We start from the raw sequence: 18,694 nt of genomic DNA, 5'->3' as shown, positions 1-18,694 counted from the left end.
GGCATTTGAAAGCTCTTGTCTACGCAACCCCGGTACCAAATGTACAGACTTCATGCTTGTATTGTGGACGGCTGTGATACAATACGCCATTCTCCAAGGCTGCATCAACGCATCAGGGATTCCATGCGATGGAGGGAGGATGCATGTATCCTCGCTAACGGAGGACATTTTGAACATTTCCTGTAACAAAGTGTTTGAAGTCACGCTGGTGCTTTCTGTTGCTGTGTGTTTCCATTCCATGATTAATGTGATTTGAAGAGAAGTAATAAAATGAGTTCTAACATGGAAAGTAAGCATTTCCGGACACATGTCCACATAATATATTTTCTTTCTTTGTGTGTGAAGAATGTTTCCTGAAAGTTTGGCCATACCTTTTTGTAACACCCTGTATACAAGTATGGTTTTATCATTAAAAAATGTAATGTTCGGTTTCCATTTAACACTTCTCTCTTCAACTTAATTTGCATATGTATTTTCCAATAATTTGCAATGTTTTAATATAAGAAAGATTTTTATTTACACGATTTAAAATAAATCCTAGCTTTTTCTTTGATAGATTGCTGAGGTAGTCACATTTTATAACAAGTATTTTCTGTTCTTTTAGGATACATGTTAACATAACATCCTGCACTCAAACAGAACTAGGAAATACAGTAATCACTCCTAATCAGCAATACGCAGAACACAACACACAGATAACAATTACATTCCTGTTTAATACATTATATATATAACTCATGATATGCCAACAAATAATGAATATTTTTCATTGTACAAGAAGATGAAAATTCTAGTAAAAATTTGTAGCATCAAAAATATATTGCAACAACTAACTCTCAGTCTTAACAGTAAACAAATTTTGTATCTAATCTGTTGACACACACTTAGACAAATATACTGGTAAATATACATTGCCTAAAAAGCTCTAAGTTTTGTTACTTAAACGATCTACATTGCCAAATCATTTAACACAGGGTATGCTGTTACAAATTAATAATAATTAATCTACAGAATTATTGACATAACTGTGTGACTGACTGTTAGGAGAACTTAGAGGAGTGTGTTATCTGGAATTTATCACTGCACCTGACTGCTGTCTTGCCTTCATGTGAGAATAAATTTAAACTTGAGAAAAATGAAATTATAATACACTGTGCACCATCTGTGAATACTGTTTTCCATTTATCAGTCACATTGTTATTTCAATTGTTCTGTACTGCCTGTAACTTGATATCCCCTAAAACTTTTTTCCGCTGATCTTAGTCACATATAAAATTCAAAACACATATCCAAGGCACAACATCAAGTGTTTTCCAAATATGCGTTTTCCAGCATTTATATTTTTTAATTTTTTTTTGAAAAGAAAGAACAGTCTCTGCAATTTGTACAAGAAGAATTTACAAGTAAAGATTACACTGTATTTTCATTTATCACAAAGCAATAGCACACACACACACTTCGAACTCAATTCAAACTGATTCTTGTAATGTTCTTGCCAGAAAGAATAATTTTTTTGGAAGATCGTAAACATTCAGCTGCCTATTCCAGCTCACTCTGAATAATCATTACTTATGTATACCACTTGTATGATTATTTTGCACATTTATAACATGAATAGAAAATTTAACAATCTATCACAGGACCAGATGAGCACCACCTTTATTACGAAGAAATTGAATGATGAAATCTGGGACTCTCACAATATTTAGTATGCCTACAAAGACTGGAGTGTCCCTGAACACACCTGTTGTATATTTAGATTCTAAATACCCAGTGAGATCATCAAAAATAGACGCTATAAGTAAAAAACTCTGTCTGTGTGATCATAGTAAAAAGAACTGTAACAAAGATATCCACACAACGACGACAACAACAACAGGTGAACCACATGTACAACCACAAAAATGTGCTATGCATATGTAGACTATATGTACCTTGTAACAATTAATGTCCAATGTAGTTTAGTAAATTTTTTCATACTGTTAACAGCTGATATCAAAATCTCAAAACCAACACATTACTACTGGAATTTAATATCTCCATATATAAAACAATCTTTATGATAGTGTGTAGTGATAGCAGCACATTAATCAGTTCTGCAACATATTTTTTTTCCATGTAATAAAAATACCAATAACATGAAATTATGAGTATGAACAAACAACAATGAAGATGCACTAAAATTTATTCCTAATTTTTATTGAAACTATAGCATATTCTCTTGGGAAATGAAATAAAAGTCGAAGTGAAGTAGATAAATTATAAATGACAAGATTATTAGGAGATGACATGCACTAATTGAACAATGAACAAACTTCAGAATAAAAATTAATTAAAATTTGTCGGTCATAGGCCTTGAAAATAACTTGGCAACAACAGAACAACCTGAGTTCCTGGGAAGAATCAAATGAGGATTAATGGAAAACACTGTGAGTTAAGAAAAGTGTAACTTTTAACTAGTATGTAAATGGCATCAAAGGAATATGGGAAGTGGATCATTCTGATGAGTTGAGAGAACTGACAGCTGGGAGAACTGAATGACGGAGTTTGTGTATGGGAATATGGCAGACATTTTAAAGATGATAGAGCCAAGAAGGAAGAGAATTTGGGGAATAGCAATTGCGATGGTATGGTATAGATGTGAGGATAAGAATTTCTGTACTCTTGGGACACTTAGCAAGTGGTAACAATGGAACAGTTCTGCACAACTTTTTAAATAGCCAACAAATAATGTTCTTTCTCTGTAGACTCAGCATTAGACTTCTTGTTAGCAATCAACTGGGCAACTGCTAACTTTTCTTTGTTATGCAAATCACTTTTTTTAGCTTTATTTAATGTATTCCTTATTTTTTTCAAATGCAATTACTCCTTATGTTTCTTCTTCAAATTCTTACTATACAGTTCAATTTGTCTATTTCATCATCTTTTTTTTTTTTTTTTTTTTTTTTTTTTTTTTTTTTTTTTTTTTTTTTTTTTTTGCTTAATTTGCAACTTCTTTTAGACTGCCACCTCCCTTGTTGCATTAAAAACTCTTTCTTCGCTGAATGTCATTTCCTCCTTACTGCATTTATGCTCTTATTATCATTTAACATTAACAGTATGTCTTCCCTAGCCACTATTGCAACTGACACTCACTATCACACAATGCACAGTATCTAGAGTTTAAATTCTATGTTTTTATTTGAATTCTGTTCTTGACCAGTGAATTAGCAGAACTTTCTAGCAGATTAGTTATTCAGAACAGCTTTCATCCAGTGGCTAAATAGCTAAATAGTACCGATTTTCTGAAATCGCTTATTGCTTTCAAATTTCTCTAAGAAAACATTACACTCTACAACTTAAAAATATTCATTGCTGATACATTGATTCTGGTAGCAGCCACATTAATGTATCATTATGAGAGTGTTCATTTTTAGTAACTGGATCAACAGTTAAAAAATAATTAGTAGCTGCCGTTATGGGTTACCAAACCAAACAGGTTCAGTTACGGATTACAACTATCAGTTCACTTTTACTCTTAGGGATTATTTGACATGGGTAGATTCTGCCACAATATTTCCACTAGTTAATTGTGATCTATGCACAACAAAGGGTAAAACACACACTTCCAGCCACTTTCATTCATCCATTATGTTAAAATTATCTTTTGGTACTTTTTACAGGTTATCAAGTAGCAACTTACACATATCACGCAGTGTCAGTTTCCAAGTGGAAGCCAGCTGAAGGATGTTATTCTCTAACTAATCCATCAAATCCCTTTTGCAGTTACCTCCACACTTTGTAAGACATGTTCCGATGTCAGTTTTATGGATATAAGAACTCATGATCAGGGCAACACTTTTGAAATTACTCCGTAATTTATTTGCCACTTACGTAATTCGTTTACCACTAACAGCCATGAAGAGTTAAGGGTGGGATTTCCAAATTTTGTTTAGAATCTAAATTACATTGTAATTCAATTGCTTATTACGTATCATGAAGTACCTAGAAAATTAATTTGCTGCTCCATCATTTAACAAAGCGGCCCCCCTCCCCCATTCCAACCACGTTCGTAATTCAGTGTTAAAGGCCACATGAAAACAGAAGTGATATCATAACAATTTGACAACTCAACTTAATCTATTCTGTTGCTCTGTTCAACTACAGAAATAGGACACACAAATTTCACAAGCTGCAACTTCTGCAGTTTGTCCAATGAAAATAGTCTTCAAATATGTCACACAATAAAAATATACTCATTAACTGTTTGCACATGCACTCACGTACTTTCATTAATGCACATACCTTATGTGGTCAGACTGATTACTAAAATTTGGATTAGGATCATGACATTTACAAAATAGCAATTTTCCAGCACTTTAAATTTACACATAAACCACTAGGGAAGCACCAACACAGTAGACATTCATATAGTCACCTATTACAACAATACCGTTGAAACTTTTTGTCTCATACTAAATAAAAACTGAGGAAGACTATATAATTCAGACACTAATGACAAGCTCTATGGACTGAGTAACAATGACAACTGTGCACCAAACTGCTCATACTTTGTGCTTCTGGAAGATTTTGAGAACCAAACAAAAATAAATTTTTATAATTCTCAATTTTTATCTTGTTAATCCAACAAATAATTCAATAAGATAGCTTGTTGATTCTATGTTCATTCCGTGCCTCACTATGCCTTCAACTTTCAGAACATTCACTTATTGGAATTGTAAACAATCACTGATTAATAAGCTGACTGGCAAAAAGCCAATGGTCCGTAAGTTTTTCAACTAAACAGACACAACAGCATGTGATAGATTAACATAACCAAAGTCAGACAAACTCAGTAAAGCAGGAATTCTACACTGCTCAGATAGTATCTATATACATATTAGTATTTGTTCATATACTGGAGGTTCTGAAGCATAGAAACAAAACTCATCTAGCCATGAGGCTGTACTTTCTATCTGCATGCAGAAATTATTGTGGAGTTCATTAAAAACTGAAATAATGATATTTTCGTTTTCAACATGACTTATCCCTCTCAGCAGTCATCAATATGTGCCATCCCTATCAGGAGTCATCAGTATGTGCCATCTGTATAGTTGTTTTTTTTTTTTCTTCCACTGATTTTTCACTGCTCGAATATTTCACCTGCTTCTTACAGAGCTACAAATTTAAAGTGTACCTTGTATTTTCATAGAAACAAAAATAAAATGCAGAAATATATCACCTTATCACTTATCAACAGACTAATCACTGTGGAGTGTATGTCACTAACTGCTTTGTTGCTTTTGCTATGTCATATGCACAGGAACGTACTTGTTGAAGATAATATGATCGATCTGTCTCTCCAGTGCATCTCTGCAGGTTAGCACAAATTGTCTGTAGGCGAGCTGTGTTGCCATTCAGCTGACGAAGTGGTATACGGATATGCTCATCAAGAGGATTCTACAAAAAAGGTAAAAATAAAAACTTTAATTAGTAACAGTTCTTTTTATCTTTAAATGTGGATGATGAAAACTGGTGCCAAAGAAATTAAAAATACTTTTCTACCCCTGTAGTAAAAATTTACAATCTTTCTTCTTCTTCCTCCCTCTCTGTAACTTATCCCCCACTCACCCATTCTCTTTCCGCCTCTCTCGCTCTAGCTTTTTTTTTTTCCCCTTCATATTTCTTACTAGCACTGTATTTCAAAACACAGTTCTAAAGTACTTTGCTATACTGTCTAACCTCTGCTTCTGTAGAAGCAGTTCAATAATTGTGTTTCATAAGCCTGCTGGGTTCTGTGTAAGCTCTATAGTGTTAAAAGGAAAGGAACCGAAAATTGAAATTTGAAAAAGTAATTAAAAATCAACATACCTGATAACTAGATAACAGATTCCTGTTCCTACACCATAATGGTACTGAACAGATGTGGTTGGCATTATCAACAGAAATGCAAGTTATTTTGGTGTTCTGTGATACATAAGGATGTACAAGTGATATCAAGTTCCGTTGTAAAAAAATTCTGTGAACTGTTAGACTGCAATGCTCATACTCAAGAGAGGGAGCATAATGCTATTCAAACACATGCATAAAAGTTTGAAAGTGTAGGGATTTTTAAGTAAGGTAGAGGTTGAAAAGTTGCTTAAGTCTGAGTTAAGGAAAGACTACATACACAGCAAATGTAGAAAGTGAAAATTTGATGATTGCACACATGCATGTGGACAGACCCTATATTGTGCCGGATGGGCACACAATGTTGGGATTGCATTTTGGCAGGTGGACTAGAGGACAGGGGATCAGATGGGGTGCGTAGAAGGACAGAGAGGCAGGAAGAGGGGTTGGGGGAGTGTTACTAGTCGGTGGCTTGGAGGAAGACAGCAGAAGCAGGCTTATGTCTGTTGAAGTAATTTTATTGGCCTTGACGCAGCCACTAGGCTAAGACATTTTTCATTTATTAATATGTATAACTTCTGAAGAAGGCCATATTATTATAGCAGAAACAATGGTCAGGGTTTAAAATAAACATAATTTAGTGCAACTATGGCCTGTTTTTCATTCAGGACAATTATGTAAAGGTTGCTGTTGTCGCTGCCATGATGAAAATAATGATGACACATTTACCATATGGACTCATGATGAGGCTGACCTGCTAAAATTCCTGAAATCTCTGAATACCTTCCCTCAATTAAATTTTACATAGTCCTATTCCAAAGTATTTGAGGGCAGTGTGGAGGGTAAAAATCTTAGAGGGAGAGCAAGAGATGAATACACTAAGCAGATTCGGAAGAATGTAGGTTGCAGTAGGTACTGGGAGATGATGAAGCTTGCACAGGATAGAGTAGCATGGAGAGCTGCATCAAACCAGTCTCTGGACTGAAGACCACAACAACATTCCGAATACCATGCCACTTCCCTTGAAGTTGATCTCGTCCTCACCAAAGACCAGCTACACATCTCTGTCAACATTAAATCTACCAACCAACAGTAGTACTTACATTTTGACAGTTGCCATCCTTTGCATGTCAAACGTTCCATCCCATATAGCTTTGACATCCGAGGTAAACATATTTGTTCAGATGCAGGCTCTTTACAGCGTTACACCACCACTCTCACTTCAGCCTTCACTGGACGTAATTATCCCAAGAGCCTAGTTCAAATGCAGATTTCCTGGGTCATCACATCCAATCCTGGTATCGGTGATCCCTCCAAACAATGTTGGAGCACACCACTTGTCACCCAGTGTTATCAGCTACTTCAACAAGGCCACGACTTCCTAAAATCATGCACTGAAATGAGATCCCTTCTGTCTGAGATTTTGCCTATGACACCTAGAATAGCTTTTTGTCCCCCTCACAATCCATGCAATATCCTTATCAGACCTTCTACTCCTTTTGCACCCATCTTCATACCCTACCCCTGTGACAGTCCTTGCTGGAAGACTTGCCCTATGCATCCTCCTTCCACCACCTATTCCACTCCTGTAACTGGCAAAACATATACTACCAAAAGGAGAGCCACATGTGAAACAATGCATGTCATATAACAGCTGTTATGTAAACACTATTCGGCTTTTTACATTGGCATGACTATGACCCAGCTATGAGTCAGGAAGAATGGACATAGGCAGAGGGTGTATACAGGCAACTTGCAATAACCTGCTGCAGAGCATGTTGTACAACATGACAGTCATGACCTCAGTGCCTGATTCACCAGACACCCCTTCTGGGTTCTTCGCCCAGGCACCAATTTCTCAGAACTCTGCAGGTGGGAACTAGCATTACAACATGTCCTTGGTTCTCGCCACATACCTGGCCTTGATTTACATTAATTCCTTCCGTCTTGGCATTTCTTCACAGTAACTACTCCTTTCTTCACACCATTTTAGTTTCCTACATCTTTCATTTTCTGACTATTTTTTGCCGTCCCCCCTCCCACCTCTGTTACATACAAGGCACTCAGCTTTTCACTGTTTTAATATTAATCTCTGGCTTGCATGTTACCCTATCTTCCACCTTTAAGCTCTCAGATTTTCAAATCTTGACCGATGCAGTGCCCAACAATTTGTCTTTCCTTCTCATCCTGTTCAGTAAATCTCCCCTGAGCTGGGTTTCTGGGCAACTTTTCTGAACTTTTGCCCTTTCCCTAAACCTCTCCAGTCCTTTTTCTTCACCCCTCTTCCATTCACTTCAACTCTTCTGCCAGAAGGAGGAGCCAATGGCTCCGAAAGCTTGGAAAAGTTAAATCCTTTTTGTGTATGTTACCCTGCCGCCGCTTGGTGAGTAGATTTCTTGTCTATCCATTTATATTATATTATCAGGAACAGAGGAAGAGGTAGACAGTGTGGATTGGCTGTGACTGAGATCAAGAGGACTGCAGGAGCAAAGGATGTGTTGCAAGGACAACTGTCATATACTTAATTCAGTAAAGTCATATACTTAATTCAGTAAAGCTAGTGCTGAAGGAAAGGGTGCTGAAGGAAAGGATCCGAGTGGCCCCAGTTGTGAGGCATAGATTAAACCCTTGGATATTGTGATCGGTTGCTTGTTGTGCCACTGGGCGGTCAATTCTGTTCTTGTCTACAGTTTGGCACTGGCCATTCATCCAGGTGGACAGCTAGTTGGTTGAAGAATTCTGGAAACATCCCCCAGGCTGTGGATAAGCCATGTCCCCGCAATATCCTTTCTTACAGGAGTGCTAGTTCTGCAAGGTTTGCAGGAGAGCTTCTGTAAAGTTTGGAAGGTAGGAGACGAGGTACTGGCAGAAGTAAAGCTGTGAGGACGGGGCGTTGTCGTGCGTGGGTAGCTCAGTTGGTAGAGCACTTGCCCACGAAAGGCAAAGGTTCCGAGTTCGAGTCTCGGTCCGACACACAGTTTTGATCTGCCAGGAAGCTGGTTGGTTGACATACCAACATTAAATGCTGTGTAGTCATTGCAGCAGAGTTGGTATATGTCATGACTGACTGCATACATGGCCCTGTCTTTGATGTGTTCGGTTAAACCTCTGACAGGACCCGAAGTAGGAAGTGCTGGGTGAGTGGATTGGGCAGGTCTTGCACCTAGGTCTTCCACAGGGATTTGACCCTTGTGGCAAGTGGTTGGGAGTGTAGGGATGGATCAGGGTGTTGTGTAGGTTTTCAGTGGGTGACAGAGTATCACTTCAGCAGGGATGGCAAGGACATTGAGTAGAATCTCTCTCAATTCTGGGCCCAAATAAAGATAATTAAAGCCCTGGCGAAGGGTATTTATCAATTGTTCTTGTCTGGGACGATTGAGTGAAGAGGGGAGAACGCGCCTTTGCAGCCAATTCTTGTGGGTGGTGGGAAGATTAGGTGTGTGTGTGTGTGTGTGTGTGTGTGTGTGGGCGCGCGAGCGCGCGCGCGTGTGGATATGGCATGGGAAATCTTTTTGCAGACTAGGTGTATAGCAGTGGTGCCTGTCTGTGAATGCCCTCATGAGATGTTCAGCATACTGGATAATGGAATTCTAAGTCACTGGAGGTATGCCGTAGACAGGAGGCAAGGCTGTAAGGAAGAGAATTTTTTGTGTGGAAACAGTGACATCTGTCAAAATGCAGGCACTTTTGGTGGTTAGTGGGCTCAATATGGACAGAGGGAAAACCTGCATAAGACGCTTCCCAACCCTCTTAAAGTGGTGTTCTGTCACCCACCCAACTCACACAACATCCTGGCCCATCCCTGTGCCACTTCCACTCCAAACCCATTGACACAGTGTCATATCCCTCTGAAAGACTCAGGTCCAAGATCTGCCCAACCCATCCACCAGCATTTCCTACTCATTATGTGACAGGTTTATCCTATTCCATCGTAGTCAGGGCAACCTGTAAAAGCAACTATGTCATATACTAACTCTGCTGCAATCGCTGCACAGCTTTTTATGTTCATATGTCAACCAACCAGCTGTCTACCAGAATGAATGGCCACCACCAAACTGTCGCCAAAAATGAAATTGACCACCCAGTGGCACAACATGCAACTGAGCACAACATACCAGCGTTCAACGGTTGCTTCACAATCATGCCCATCTGGATTCCTCACTACAGCATCAACTTTTCTGAACATTGTAGATGACAGTTATCCTTGCAACACACTCTTTCCCCCTGTAACCTCCCTGGCTTCAGTCTCCACTAACCCACTGTCCCAACACCCTCCACTTCACAGTTTCCCTTTGCTTTGTCCATCACCCCACCCAATCCATGCCATCTTCACTGTGCATTGCATCTCGCCAGCTCTTGCACCTGTATATCATAGCCCATACACCTGCCACCATTCCTACCCACATTCCTAACCAGGGACATGTCCGTCCGTGTTGGCATGAACAGTGAGCAGTGTTCTCCACATTAGCAAGGATGGACCTGCTCCAAGCCAGCGATTCCTACTGTCATCAATCTGATGACAATCTTATCAAAATCTGCTGCCTCTAGCTAGTCATCGCCATTGCCTCTTCCTGCCTCCTATCTCCCCCCCCCCCCCCCTCCCTTCTACCCACCCCACCAAACACATCCCCCACCCCACCCCATACCATCCCAGTCCACCTGCTGATAAGCAATCCCAGCATTTTATGTCCATCTGCCACAATGTAGTATTGGTCACGTGTGTGCATCTGTCTGTCCGTCCTGCAGCTCATCAAATTTGTACATTCTGCCAGAAAGTTCCTGTTATTATCAATAACTATATCATATCTGTAAGATTCAAAACAAGATATACAGAACACAATGTCTCACCTGTGGAAATATAGCGGTAAGTTCTGCAACAGCAACTCTTATTCTTTCAGCACAAGGCACAAAAGCATCACAACCAGCAGATCCTTGCATTGACACAACCAACTCCTGTATTCGTTTCGTTACTTGGTCAGTTCGCCTAATAACTTCCTCACTAACAGGCATAACACCTCCAACAGTGCTACTGCTATAGAGACTTTGGGTGACAGCAGGCCGAACAGGTCCTGAAGGGCAGTCATAGTCCCCCGATGAATCCTTCTGAAAGATCAGAAATTATTAGATATTATTGCTTTCGTAAAAGTAAAACTTATGATACAACATCAGCAGCAGCAAGAAAAAAGTAGTTTTTGCTATAATTCATGCACAAACAAGTTGTAAACAACTATTAATAATTCTATAGCTTGTGAAAGAGCTTAAAGAAAAAAATATCAGCCTTTCCCTTTAAACGATTGCTTATAGGAAAAGATCATTGACCTCATCAATTTGTTGAACCACACTACTTTGAGACTGATTACTGAAACTTAATGTTAATTATCAGTTTTTGGAATAGATGACATTTCATCATGAGATAACATTTCACATAATGATTGTGAACTTAATATTTTCTTTGTGACCAGCACATAAAAGTTTTATGCTGTTTACAGGTACTGGCCCGTATCAAAACAACTGAAGTAGTATCTGAATGTTCCCACCAACTTGATCCGCCACCACTACCTCAAAATCATCCCTTACAAACCTTCCAAGAATTTCTGACATCCAGCATTGCTTCACAACTCTTCCCCAGGTCCCTACAACATGACCCTAACCTGTCCTCTGCACTACTACAGACTGTACTTTCCTAAAAACTGATGACTCCATCATTATCCTCCCAGGAGACGAGAGATCTACTACTGTAGTACTTGACCAAAATGAGTACGTTAGTGAAGGTCTACGCCAGCTGCCTGACACCTCAACATACAGTATCTGCCACCAAGATCCCATCCCTGTGATTCAAACTGACCTGCAGTCCTAACCTCAGGCCCCTCACAAGACTAACACCTCAATCCATACAACTCCTCACCCCACCCAAACCACGCACCCTCTCCTTTTACCTTCTTCCTAATATCCACAAACCCAATCATACTGGCTGTCATAGTTGATCAACACCTGAAACCCACAGTACAAAGACTCCCCTCCTACGTCAAAGATACCAACCATTTCCTAGATCGTCAGGAATCCATGTCCCTCCCACTCCCACCACACACCTTGCTTGTCACCACTGATGCCACCTCCCTCCATAACAACATCCCCCACATACACATGGTCTGTTTGCTGCTGAACATTTCCTCAGTCAGTGCCCACCTGATTCCAAACCTACGACACCCTCCCTACTCACCTTAATCAACTTTATACTTACCAAGAATTACTTCAACTTTGCGGGACAGACATACAAACAAATAGGGGTACGGCCATGGAACCAGGATGGATCATTCCTATGCCAACCTTTTCATGGCTCGCTTGGAGGGAGCTTCCCTGGGATCCGTAAGTCTTCAGCCCCTGGTTAGGTTTAGATATAGATGTACTCATGTTGAAACTGACCTGCTAAAATTCCTGATATCTCTATCTTCTCCCAATTAAATTTCACATGGTCCTATTCCGAATACCATACTATTTACCTCAATGCTGGTCTCGTCCTCACCAAAGGCCAGCCAAACACTTCCATCCACATTAAACCTACCAACAAACAACAATATTTACATTTTGACAGTTGCCAGCCTTTCCAAGTCAAACATTCCCTCCCATACAGTCTTGGCATCCAAGGTAAACATATTTGTTCGGATGCAGGCTCTTTACAGCGCTACACTGCTCTCACTTCAGTCTTCTCTGGACGTAATTATCCCAACAGCCTAGTTCAAAAGCAGATTTCCTGGGTCATCACATATAATCCTGGTACCGGTGATCTCTCCAAAAATCAATGTTGGAGCACACTACTTGTCACCCAGTATTATCCTGGTCTTGAATATATCAATCAGCTACTTCAACAAGGCCATGAATTCCTAAAATCATGCACTGAAATGAGATCCCTTCTGTCTGAGATTTTGCCCACAATACCTAGAATAGCTTTTTGTCACCCTCCCAATTTCCGAAATATCCTTATCAGACCCTATGCTCCTTCTGCTCCCATCTCCCTACCCTATGGCTCCTACCCCTGTGACTGCCCTGCTCCAAGACTTGCCCTATGCACCCTCCTACCACCATCTATTCCAGTCCTGTAACTGGCGAAGCATATGCTGTCAAAGGGAGAGCCACCTGTGTAATGGCACGTCATATAACAGCTGTTATGTAAACACTATTTGGCCTTTTACATTGGCATGACTACCACCCAGTTATTAGTCAGGATGAATGGGCATAGGCAAAGGGTGTATACTGGCAACTTGCAATACCCTGTTGCAGAGCACACTCTACAACATTACAATCTTGACCTCGGCACCTGTTTCACCACATGTGTCATTGGATTCTTCCCCCAGACACCAGTTTCTCAGACCTCTGCAGGCAGGACCTGGCACTACAACATGTGCTTGGTTGTCATCACCACCCTTAATCTATGTTAAGTTCTTTCGTCTCAGCATTTCTTCACTGTATCTACTCTTTGCTTCACTCCATTTTAGTCTTCTACATCTTCCATTGTATTACCCCCCTCCCACCTCTTATGTACAATGCACTTCGTTTTTCACTCTTCTTAACTAATGCACGATGTTTAGGCAGTAACCTCTGTCTGCATATTACCCTGTTTTCCACCTTTAAGCTCTCAGGTTTTCTAATCTCGTCCGATGCAATCCCCAACAATCAGTCTTTCCTTCTCATCCCATATGGTAAGTCTCTCCTGACCCACAGTTCTGTGTGACTTTCCCAAACTCTACCTCTTTTTCTAGTCCTCTCCAGTCTTTTTCCTTCACCTCTCTTCCTGCCCCTTCAACCCTTCTGCCTGAAGAAGTATCCACTGGATCTGAAAGCTTTCCAGTTACAACCGTCTTTTATGTGTGTGTGCTGCCGGCGCTTGGTGAGTAGATTTTTTTATCTATTCAATTAAATAATTTTTCCGTATAATGCTTTACCAGACTTTCTTGGAAAACCTCCTGTTGCTGCACCAATTGTTCTGGTTATGACCAATGATGACCAAGAATCATTTATGTGATTCTGTCAAAATATTAAGTCTACTATAGTACCAGTATTCTTAACATTGTCCCCAAAATTTGAGATGGTTTCGGAGGACTTTGGCCCTCTTTAGTCTTGCAGATTATTTGGGTATTATTTTCATTTTATTCTGGCTGCTATGTGCATTATAGCTCCCAAATCTCTGGCAGCAGTACTAGGAAAACGTAAGAAAGTACTGTTCATGTCTAATTGAAATGAGGGGAAAAATCTTAAATTTTTAACTTATTTAGTAAACAGAGTTGTTATTGCATTTATGTTGTTATTGCATTTATGTTGTTAATTTTCGTTTTTAGATGACAGGTTTTGATCTTCTAAGAGATCATCATGAAACCTACATTCCTTGACATCATGAGATCTACATTCCTTGATGACAGTAGGAATTGCTGGTGTGGAGCATGTCCGTCCGTGGAGGTGTGAAAAGTGAGCAGTGTTTTCCACATCAGCATGGACGGAGCTGCTCCATGCCAGTGATTCCTACTGTCATAGATCTGATGACAATGTCTTCCGTAACACACACACACACACACACACACACACACACACACACACACCTACTGTTTACTACTGACTCCGCATCCTGACAGTAATGATGGAATCAGACAACACTGTGTCAACATGAATCATGTAAGTGTGGGAAAGGTATGTGGGGCATACTACACTCAAAGGAACGAGGTCAAGGCAAAAGACAGATAGGAATAACAATGGGTACAAAGGAAGAGGCGGAAGGTGGATGTTTCGTAGTGGGAGAAGGGGATAAAGATTTAAGCAAAGATTAAAACAGGTGCACTTGGATGGAGTAGAAACATAACTGGAGAAAAGTGCGACTGATTTTTAAGCGGAGGAAGGACTGATGCAGTAGCAGAAGACAGTGCACGAAAGGTGGAGGACAGCATTAAACAATGAGTGAGACACAAGAAACTGAGGGGTGAATGATATATGACAAGAGTTCTCACCTGTGCAAATTCAGAAAATCTGGGGATGGAAAGAGACATATTCTAAAGCAGCTCATTAAGTCAACCACATTGTGCTGAAGAGCATGCACTGCAGGGTGGTGGCTATTCATGGAGGTGAGTAGATTGTTCCTGGTCATACTCATAAATAACGAGCAGTGAGGTTGGCGTATAATGTAACTACATCCTCAACTGGCCTGTCTTTGAGAGAGAGAATACCCATTACTGGCTTGGATGGGGTTGTAGGACAGAACCGGTCCAGGGCAGGGCAAGAGCAAGAGCAGGATAGGCACACAATACCCAGTTGGTGTTGACTGAATGGTGTAACAGGTTTATTCCTCTTAACAGCTTCTGTTCTCTTCTGTGTTCTCTCTTCCAATTCTCCTTCAATTGTCTCTGCTTTTCAAAATTAAGTGTTCCCTGGTGAACAATTTGTCACCATTTGGATCTATCTAGGGCTGCAGTTTCCCAATCATTTATGTATATTTGACATTTTGCATATTTGACTTGAGGGCATCTTTATATCATTCTGTTTGCCCTCCCTGATTGCACTGGACATTCTTTAATTGGGAGAACATGATTTGCTTAGGGAGACAGGAGTGTGGCTGGTGGATGATACGACCAGCCCAGCAAAGTTGGTGTTTGACGATTTTTGCTTAAATGCTGGTGGAGTTGGTTTCTTCCAAAATGCTGTTGCTTGTTCGCCAATCCTGCCACTTTACATTCAATATTCTCCTTAGGGACCGTTGGTGGTATTTTTCTAAGGACTTCAAGTGACGCCTGTAGGTGGTCCAGGTTTCACATCCATAAAGAAATGTAGGCATGAGAATTGCACTGTATACTGTAAGCATAGTTTTGACACTCAACTCATGGTTATCAAATACTCTTTTCAAAAGAAGACCATATGCAGTACTTGTAAACTTTAATTGGTTTTGAATTTCTGCATCTATGTCAGAAAGATGGCTTCCCAGGTATGGAAAATACTCTACAATCTCTAGAGGTGTACCGTCAACTGTGATAACTGGAGCTGCTGCAGTGGAATTTGGGGCCGGCTGATAGAGGACTTTTGTTTTGTCTGTGTTAAGCTCTAGACCAACGGATTTCTATGCCAGAGTGAATGCATTTACAGTTGTTTGTAGATCCTCCTCTGTGTTTGCCAAGATAACATTACCATCAGTGAACTGAAGTTCAATGACAGCTGTTGTGGTTATTTTACTTTTAGCTCAGAGTCTGCTAAGGCTGAGTAACTTACCATCAGTCCTATAAGCTATTTCAACACCCAACAGTAGGTTTCCTTAACAAGGTGAAGTATGGTACCCACAAACATCAAGAGAAGGCTAGGTGCAACAACACTTCCCTGCTTGACTCCTGAGGTAATCTTAAATGTTTCTCTGGGTCCACTGCTGGCAAGGACAGCAGCATTTATGTTGTCATGTTGCAAATCGTAGCCACCGTGCCTTGATTAAATCAAAAGCTGCACTGAGTTTCAGGTAGGGGTTTTTCAGCCAGAGAAAGTAGTCTGTTGGAGAGAATCCTAGCAAGAATCTTTCCAGCTGTTGAGAGTAGTGATATTCCTCAGTATTTTCCACAATGTGTCTTATCACCTTTTTTGAATATAGTAATAAAAGCAGTGTTAGGCAGATCTGCAGGTATTGTCTCAGTGTTCCACACATTGGTAATAAGGGTTTGAAAGTTTTTGATTGATTTGGTGCTGTCGTTTTTAAATAGTTCAGCCGGGATTCCACCCAGTCCAGGGGATTTGTCATTCTTCAGTTGCTGGATAGCTTCAACCTCTTGAAGGGAAGGGTCGTCACTCATATGGCCTTGAATGGGCTTTTGTGGTATTTTCGTAAAAATGTACTCCCACACATCTGAATCTCTTTTTAGAAGTTCTTCAAAGAGCTCCTTCCACCAAGAGCCGATAAATGCCAAATCTCGTCTTTAGATCGAAGGGGGTTTATGCCTATTTTGGAGGGGCCATAGATCACTTTTGTGGCAATGAAGAAGACTCTGGCTGCTGCTAAATTTTCCATTTCGGTTGATTTTATAGTCTACCATTGGTTTTTGAGAGCTCTGGTTTTCCTTTGAACATCGGCTTTGGCATGGGGATAAACTTATTGTTGTGAACTGGTTGTGGATCATTTTGTCAGGCATTGTAGGCCTTTCTTTTTTTATCTGACATGCTTTGAATTTCATCACCATTTTTGTCAAACCAGTTTCGATGCTTTCTGTGGATGAATCCAGTTGATTCTTGGCAAGTTGAAAGCATGATGGTTTTCAATCTTGACCAGTGTTCTTCAACATTGTCAGGATATTCAGCAGGCAACTTTTGCTTCACAACGTTCTGGAACTTCTTTTGAATCTCTTTATCCAACTTTTGCTTCACAATGTTCTGGAACTTCTTTTGGATCTCTTTATCTTTTAGTCATTCAAGATTTAGCAGATGTTTTGCTTGTTTCTTTTGCTTCCAATGTTTGGGTGGCACTTTTAGAGTCATTACTGAACAGACCGTTCGATGATCTGTCCAGCAGTCATCAGCCTGAGCTACAGTTCTTGTGATCCTCACATCATGTTGATCTCTAGAGCACACAATCACATAATTATGTGAGCCATGGCGAGCTGGTGCCAGTCTTATTTTGTCCATTTATCATTGAGATCGGTTGTGGTTGAGGTAAGCTATCTTTGCTTTTCACATGTATTATCTTGCGGCTTCACAGGCAAAGTGAGTTGGTTGTTAGCCTTCGACGGGAACCCTCAAGATCTCGTATCATTCATGGGGGAGACAAGTGTCAACGGCTGCCGAACAAGTGTGATAAGTGTGACGACCGTTACACGTTGTGGTGTGAAACTGGTTGGGTGTTTTGCCAATATGGGCAGCTTGGAGATACAAGTCCTGTGACTTCGCTGGGAACAAAATTTGAAGGGAAGTGGTGAAGCTATGGAACCCGCTCCCTTGTATTGTGTACCTGATATGGAGTAAGTCATCGTAACTGTTTGTTCACTGACACACTCAAAGATTTTAAATTTTTTTATTATTATTATGGGACACTTTCTTAGTCTAGCTAAATGGTGGCCGTTATTTGAAAATGTTCTCAGAAGTTTTTTTGTGTCTCTTGCAATCAAAAGATTTTATGTTGCTGTTTTTAAAGCCTGCACTCTATTAATACGGTTGGGTACATGTGTAAGTGAGTCAAAGGTTCTGTGCAGTGTTTCTATGTTTCAGAGTTATTGGAATGTCTTTGTGATTCGGGCAGAAACCTTTAATTGTGCCAGCGCCTTGGTAGGGAGTGAAATGTCATCCGAGGTCTAGGCCTGGCAGTGTTTAAGAACCTGGCCACTACCCGAGTTGGTCACATACCCCCTTCCAAAGTTTAGTATTTTTCTTCCTTCCGTCAAGGCGGGGGTTAAGCTGGTAGATGTATATGTTTTATATGTAACCTGTTTGTATACAAACTTGTTTTCTTAAATATTACAGACTAGCAACTGGCTAAACCTTAAACTGCATAGCATCCGCTGAGTTCCTTGTGCAGCTTTTTCAAGTGATTTTTTATTAACACTTATTTTTTTAAGATCAGTGTCTCTGTTGTAGGTTTTTTGATTAAGTGATTCTATCTTGTTATGTAATGGCATCTTAGTTTGGCACTAGTGCTCAAGTGTTATCAAGTCACCATCTACCTTTAATTGTTTCATTATATCTGTTTTGAGGGAAGTCCTATATGGGAGTTTGAAGTTCTCAAGTTTGTCAGTAACCCCCTTTTCTTAATTTGGAATTGTTTGTTAGAGTACTGAGTACGCTGGGTTTCTAATTGTATTTGCAAAGTTTTATCTAGTGGCTT

At 40.0% G+C, this 18,694-nt stretch overlaps 1 protein-coding gene across 2 annotated transcripts in view; it reads right to left on the bottom strand.

The window, feature by feature from the left end:
* Positions 1–696: 696 nt before the first annotated feature.
* The window catches only part of LOC124805031 (ARF GTPase-activating protein GIT1), a 226,538-nt gene continuing 208,540 nt past the window's right edge, over positions 697–18,694 (bottom strand). For both annotated transcript variants that reach the window (XM_047265460.1, XM_047265452.1), the window contains exons 12-13: positions 10,717–10,971; positions 697–5,439 (exon numbers count right to left, since the gene is read on the bottom strand). In XM_047265460.1, the coding sequence (XP_047121416.1) occupies positions 5,245–5,439; positions 10,717–10,971 (450 nt within the window). In that variant the 3' untranslated portion in view covers positions 697–5,244. The remainder of the gene's footprint in view (positions 5,440–10,716; positions 10,972–18,694) is intronic.

This window comes from Schistocerca piceifrons, chromosome 1 (genome assembly GCF_021461385.2).
Source record: "Schistocerca piceifrons isolate TAMUIC-IGC-003096 chromosome 1, iqSchPice1.1, whole genome shotgun sequence".
NCBI lineage: Eukaryota > Metazoa > Arthropoda > Insecta > Orthoptera > Acrididae > Schistocerca > Schistocerca piceifrons.
The sequence above is the reverse complement of the archived record's forward strand: the minus strand, read 5'-3'. Positions and strand labels throughout refer to the sequence as shown.